The following is a 7,359-nucleotide window of genomic DNA, read 5'->3' as shown; positions in this document are numbered from 1 at the left end:
AAAATTCCATGCGTGCATAACAACATTACAAAAGATAAACTTTTATAGATGTCAACAATTAAGAGATATTTCTAGACTAATACTTCATAAAAGAGATACAAAAAGACATGGAAGATAGACACTTTAACATTTAAGTTTTATTATTCTAACAACCCTAACTTATTACTCATTCGGATGAAGTAATAGAAAAAGCTTATTAAAGTACACTCCTAAATTTGACGACATGAATTATTAGTTTCGTTTCTAAATTATTAACAACTTTATATCCATTATTTGACTAACTGAACTTAAATACACCTCGGCTTTTTATTAAGAGTCCCATGCTCGTACAAGAGTTTGAGACGACTTGCTATGCTTTGTCGCAGATCGGGGTGTATCTAAGTTGAGTTAGCCAAATAGATGGATGTTTTTAAGACTGTCAATAATTCAAGAATGAAACTAATAATTCACGTCAAGTAGTTCACGGTGTTTTCAATACTTCTTGTTTATAAGTATCAAAGTTCAAGGCCACTCCCTTGAAGCTTCAACTTGGTAATCTTGTCAAGTTGCGCTTCCATTTCAGGTGTCATGTGATTTTTCCAATCCCCAACAACTCCTTTTCTGAAAAATGCATTATTGTGGACAGAAGTGAAGATTGATCCACTCTTATTAACCTCCAAATTCTTGAGCCTCTCCAAGCTACACTTCTTCAAAACTATCTCCAAATCCTCTTCATTACCAAAAGGTTTTCCAAGAAACAAGGCTATTTTTGCCACCTCTTTCTTAGGGTCTATCTTCAAGTCTTCATACTTCAAGAATAGTATTTTTTGAGGCATTTTTTTACTTTCTTCCCAATATTCAAGAACATGTTCAAAAAATGGTCCATATTGATGAACCCCATTGCAAAAGTACTCCACAACTCCTTCTAAAGGAGTGAGATCTTCTAAACGCTTACAATTATAGTTAAAGAAATGCCACATAGAAATCAAGGTATCTTTAGGATTTCTTGTTATGTATATAATCTTGCAATTATCAGAATTTTTGATTGAATATGGCAAAACCCTATAAGGTAAATGTGTGTGAAATAATCTTGGAGAGGGCATTGTGTATAGATCATGTGTTGGAGTTTTTGAATAATAATCCATGGCCTCTATTGTTGGAACATGAAAATGAGGATTATCCTTAACTAAAAGATCTTCTTCTTCCTCTTTATCACCTTGCATGATGGATACACATATGGCCTTGAGCCACGTTGAACCTGTAAAACAAACATCAGACATTAGAATGAAAATATATAGTTTTTTATTAGTTAAAATCTTGATTTCATTGATCATTGATGCGTAAAAAGTTACAATTTAGACTTGAATAAAATATATAGGTGATGAAAGATATACCTAAGAAAATTAGGAACACATTTTCCTTCGTACCAAACACACAACCTTAGTCCTTAAATATGAAACATATATATTTTTCCACAAGAAGATAAAATAGTTGATGAATTCACTAATCAAACTCAACTCAATTGATTAATAAAAACCTGTTTTCATGGAAGATGCCAAGAGAATATCATTAGGTTCTGATTTGAAGGTTGCCTTGAAGACCTGGACTGCCTTTATAATGGCAAGAGTGGACCAAAATCCTTCCCACTGATAAAGAGTTTCATTCCATAAATAATCATTTTTGGGCAGTTGTTGTATAATTCTCTCTATTTCTTCATTATTCACTATTGGTGATGATTTTTTCTCACTCATTTTAGGAATGGAATTGATAAAAAATAGTGGTAGTTCATATAGTTTAATTGGCCAAATGATATGTGAGTCTATATATAGGGGAAGGAGGAGTGCAAAATATATTTACATTACTTAGCGTAATTGTTAATGTGATGCAATAAGAGATCTATGACATCTTGCATTTAGTGATTCTAGCATACTCTATAACGTATAGGTTTAACCAAAATAGATCATATATATAGTATAAATTTCTTCTTGGACTTCATAAAGAAAGATTTGAAAAAAAATTCCATCACGAGTTACTTTATGATTTAGTTAGCAATGAAAAATCGATTAAATGTAAAGTCATCCTAATTGAAAATGGCTTGTTTAAATATAGGTGAAGTAAAGCAAATCGAAAATGGCTTGTTCAAATATGGTAAAATTACTTGCAATTTTCAAAATAAATACATTTATGAGAAGATGAACATACCTTAATAAGGAGATGAAGCTACATTATTGTTGTGTGTCAATTGGAGGTAAAAGATGAGGAAACCGCAAATCATCAGGTACCAAGTTTGACAATTAAGAACAAAAGAAAAAAAATAAGCAATCTTTATATTTCTGAATACCATAGCGGCAACATGCACAAATGATAGAGAAATAAAGGATCTAATATGCGTTGGACATGTATTTTTTAAAGGGAAAAATGACATATATACCCCCGAACTATCGAAAATAGTATACAAATACCCTTCGCTATACTTCGAGACACTAGAGCCCCGGCAATTAAAAAAGTGGAGCCTTTATGCCCTTCTCTTTAACGGAAGGACATGTGTCGTCATCCTATGCATCTACCATTATTATTCACCAAATTCTAAACCCACAACTCGAATTAAAAAGACCCACCCAAATAACCCCTAACCCACATTGTCAACGTCAACATCTTCAAGGTCCGGCGAGCTGCACCGTCCTTATCCTGACGAAATCATCGGAGGGAACAAAATTCATCTCCCGCATTTTGAACGGCGTCATAGGAGGCGGAGGTGGCTAATTACTTCGTGCCACTCTTTCTCCGTTGAAGCTTCTGAGGCTGTTCCACCGGAGGTGATAGCTCCTTTGGTAGCGATGGCGGCATATGAGGTGGTGGTGGTTGAGGCTCTTGTTTTTTGTTGTGTTCAACTTCATTACTCTGCATTTCAACCTTGTCTGAAAGGATCTTCTCTTTTTCTAATTCGCCTGTGGTGCCTTCTATGAGCTCATCAGAGGTTTTTTCGACAATAAAGGTTCAGGTAGAGAAGAACGACTTTTAAATGTATCCACCGGAATCACCTTAGCATCAAGTTCTTCCCTCTGCTTCTCGCTCCGCCATTAACGGTGACTATCATACTCCGATGTCGTAGAACGGTACAAATTCACACAAAAAAAAGACATTTTAACCCTTTTCTGCATATTGTGCAGAGTTTCTTTTTCTTCAAAATTTTGAACAGTAAAATATTTATTTATCAAACTAATTCATTATTTCAATTTTTAAAATATTCATTATCTGGATCCATGTCCAAACGTATGTTTACTTAGAAATAGATCCTTCCATTGACTTGTTTCTATTGAATCTTGAAGGAAATTATTAAGTCGGCGACATTGAATGTTTACATGCAGCAACAAGTGTGAACTTGATCTAAAGAGGAGGAGAGGGTGGTTGTTGGCGGAGTTGATGGAGGAGTGTGGTGGTAATTGGTTGGGACTCCAATGTTAAAAGGGTTTTTTTCCAGTTCTTTTTTTAGGAGATGATCTTTTTAATGGGTGGGTTAAGGGATTATTTGGGTAGGTCTTTTTAATTCGGGTTGTGGGTTTAGAAATTGGTGAATAATAAGGGTATATGCATAGGATGACGACATGTGTCTTTCCGTTAGAGAGAAGGGCATAGATGCACCACTTTTTGGACGGTAGGGGCTCTAGTGTCTCAATAGTATAACGAAGGGTATTTGTATACCATTTTCGATAGTTCGGGGGTATATTTGTCCTTTTTCCCTTTTTTAAATTAGGATTTAAGAGGTAGAATATAAATTAAAGCAATGATAGTAAAATGCTTTAGACTGAACATGGATCACGCCTTATAGTATAGCAATCATGTCTTAATTTTATTTCTTACTTCATACACATTCATTTGTTGTTATAGAAAATCTATTGTGAAAAAAAATTAGTTGCATATTGTCAAATACCTTCTGTTCATCAGAGTGCAAATCTAATGTAGTAATCAAAACTACTCAAATAAATAGCCAAAATATTAATATCACCAGAATTCCATTAACAATAAGACGCATAAAAAAGCAAGAATAGATAAAAACTCAACATAACAAACTTAGAACTAAAATAAAATATTTAAGAAAAAAAAAGAAATAATCAACTATATAGATGCATGTAGTGGTGGAACCAGAATTCTTAATAAGGGGTTCAAAATCCAAAGGAGTAAACATACGAACTAGTCGAAGGGAGTTCGACATCTATTATATACATCTAAAAAATAATTTTAACCATATATATATAGTAATATTTTCCGTCGAAGGGGGTTCGGATGAACCCTAAAGACATGCTGGCTCCGCCCCTGGATGCATGCATGTTGAACATCTACCAATACACCAAGCAGAGGAATTTTTTTTAAAAATAAAACTTACTAAGAAGAGCAAATCAATAGAAGCAACCACATCAGAATAAGAAGATTAATTATTGCAGAAATGAGAAAATCAGTTAACGTGGAGACATATAGCAGAGTATTCAGTATCCATATTTGGACCAAAACTTAGTAGTTACACAAGATAATTACTTAATTAAATCATATTAGTGAGCTTAAAATTCATTCAATTTATCAAATTATAAATCTTTATGGACCAAAATATTCAAAATGAGAAGAAAATAAAGAGTCGGGTATTGAAATCCCATCATAAAAATGGGTAAAACAAAAGAAAGGATGAAAGATAAATAAGAAAAAAAAAACACAATCACACATGCATGATACAACTCAAGAAAAAACTTAAACAGAGCAATAAACTTCAAAAAGAGATTGTTACCTGAACTGTATTTGCTCTTTCTCCGTGTTGTGATTTTTTATTGTGGTGGAAAATTTCAGCAATGACAAAGAGCAGATTTACCTGAAGAGATGCAATAAAGAAAATACCAAAGAAATTAAGAACGATAAATAACTATTTTGATGACAGTTCTCTATAATTTCACAACTTCATAAAGAATAGTCTAGAATGTGATAAGGAGAAAGTGGGAATGGGTTTATTGGGAAGACGACTGTATTACATATAATAAGTAACAAATGGCTTATGAGAGCAAAACCAATTTATCCCATGAAATTACAAAAATACCCTTGTTTGTATGCTTGTTGGAATTGCACCATAAAACTTTTGGAGATGCGTTCGTCCTTCACAACTCCCACTTCTAAATAAGGGTAATATGCAATACATAAGTACTATATTTCCTATTAATGAAGTACACCCGAGTTAGGAGATGTGGGAGGTTGGATATAAGGAGTACGGGGTGAGGTAGAGTTAGGTTGAAAAAAATATTGCGGAGAGGTGATACAAGACATGGCGCAACTTCATATTAATAAAGACATGACTTTAGATAGGAAGGTATGAAGGTCGCGTATTAGGGTGGAAGGTTTAGTAGGTAATGGAGTGTTGTCTTATTGTTCGAAGTTTTAGGGTTGTTTGGGTCTGTCGTAGTACTAGTCGCAATACTAGTCGTAATACTATAGTTTTTGCTTTTGATACCTATCATCATATATTGTTTAATGTGTTTCAATTATTACATTATTTGTTGTTGCTATTATTCTTTTTTCTTGCAGGTTATGTAATGTTTTCCTTATTAGGTGCAATGATTGCTTCACTATTGTCCTTTTCTTTTACTTGAATTTGTTGTACTTGAGTTAAGAGTCTTTCGAAAATAACCTCTCTAGGTATATTATTGTTGTAAATTTATGTGAAAGATATCATATCCCATATATCTAATTATTGAAGTTTGATTATGATATTTTCATTGTATATTCTTTGAAAATTATTAGTACTAGATATTTTATGTCAAACATTTATTACTCATATTTGTCGAGAGATTTGATTGTGTCTATTGATATACACAAAAGTGAAGGGTGTAATACAACTATTGTTATAGCTATTCTTTTCTTCAAAAAAGAGACGGTTACAAACCCCAACAATCACAACATTAATAGTCAAAATCGACACCTTTTTGTTGATAACTTCAATCATTCACATATTGACCGGGGCGGATCGGGCTATCTGGATGCTTGAGAACCCATTAACCTCTTATCGAACTATATACTTCTATCAAAATTAAACTAGTATCGTATAAAATAAAAGGTGAGCACCTAGTAAACAAATGACTTAGTTAGTGCTGTGATTGTATGTGGGTGCTGGAGGTCATATATTGCTTGTATGCCCAAGTTTATTCCTTGGCAGGGCAATTCTTTTTATTTGAAAATCCAGCTCTTTTCTTTTTTCCCTTTTCACCAACTGTCCTTTTGCTAATTTTTCTTAAACAAAATTCTTTTTTCAAGATAATTTTTATTCTAGTTTTTTCTTATTGATTTTTTTTGCTATCATATTTAAATATAATTGTTTTTCTTATGACAAGTGTTAAATTTGTACATTTATATTTTATGATTGATAGCTCAAAAAGTAACCACAATCTTAAAATCTTGAATCAGTCACTGCTCTTGACTATTGTGCAACTTAGTCTCCCAAAAATATAAATAGTCATGATCTTCCTTGTCTAATAACTCTTTCTTTCTCATTAGTCTAATTAGAAATAATGAAAAGGGAAGGAAAAACAATAATTTGTTCTAGCACCTCCATTTCGGTTCTCCAATTCAAAAGCAAAAAAATCCTTCTCGCTGGTTTGTCTTTTTGGTAATTACAATTGTATGTGAAGGTATATTGTTTCTCCTCCTTTTTTTCTTGAACCAATCCAAAGATTCCGATTGTCTATTGTATTGAATTGAAAAAAAAATAACGCTTATGTTGAAGGATTTTAGCTTGCAATTACACACTTTTGATGATACACATTTATGTTAAAAATAGTGAGCACCCATAGCCGTAAAATCCTGGATCCACCACTACATATAAAGATCCACCATGTATCTCAAGAATCAATTGTGTTTGTTGATATACACAAAAGTGAAGTGTGTAAGGCAAATATTATATAGATTTTTTTTCTCTATATATATTTCTTTCTTCGGAAAAGGAACTCCAACTATTACGACCCAAAGTTTACCTTAGATGTGATATGGTGTATAAGACCCGAAAAGGCCTTACACAAGCCACTGGACATATATTTAACGCAGTATAATAGAAAATACGAGTAATTAAGCAAGATATCTCATATCATAAAAGAAGTCTAAAAATAAGTGTGGAATACTAAACTTTGTCTTGACAAGCCAATCTAAACCAATATAAGAGTTATTGGGACGTAATCCATACACCACGTACAAAGTCTCATCGAAATAAAATAAAATCAATAAAAGTCTTCATGGTTTTGCCTTCTCGAAGAGTGAGGAGTCATCAATCCAAGGTAATGTAGTAACAATCTGAGCTAGCCACGGGCGGAAGGAGATACGTCGGACCCTATATTATAAAACAATATAGGTACA

The 7,359-nt window shown here is 33.0% G+C and overlaps 1 protein-coding gene across 1 annotated transcript; it reads right to left on the bottom strand.

The window, feature by feature from the left end:
* Nucleotides 1-494: 494 nt before the first annotated feature.
* LOC102595192 (cytosolic sulfotransferase 5-like) lies at nt 495-1,730 on the bottom strand. The gene is made up of 2 exons (XM_006344903.1): nt 1,517-1,730; nt 495-1,237 (listed from the first exon to the last, which is right to left on the bottom strand). The coding sequence occupies exons 1-2, from the start codon at nt 1,728-1,730 to the stop codon at nt 495-497; spliced, it is 957 nt and encodes a 318-aa protein (XP_006344965.1).
* Nucleotides 1,731-7,359: the final 5,629 nt, after the last annotated feature.

This window comes from Solanum tuberosum, unplaced genomic scaffold, assembly GCF_000226075.1.
Source record: "Solanum tuberosum cultivar DM 1-3 516 R44 unplaced genomic scaffold, SolTub_3.0 scf00056, whole genome shotgun sequence".
In the NCBI taxonomy this organism is placed as follows: domain Eukaryota; kingdom Viridiplantae; phylum Streptophyta; class Magnoliopsida; order Solanales; family Solanaceae; genus Solanum; species Solanum tuberosum.
Note: the sequence above shows the minus strand (reverse complement) of the source record. Positions and strands in the feature narration are given on the sequence as shown.

Coding starts and splice junctions, on each gene's coding strand:
- LOC102595192 (XM_006344903.1), bottom strand. CDS start 1,730: ATGAGTGAGAAAAAATCATCACCAATAGTGAATAATGAAGAAATAGAG. Junction 1,238..1,516: donor GGCATCTTCCATGAAAACAG/GTTTTTATTAAT, acceptor TTTGTTTTACAG/GTTCAACGTGGCTCAAGGCC.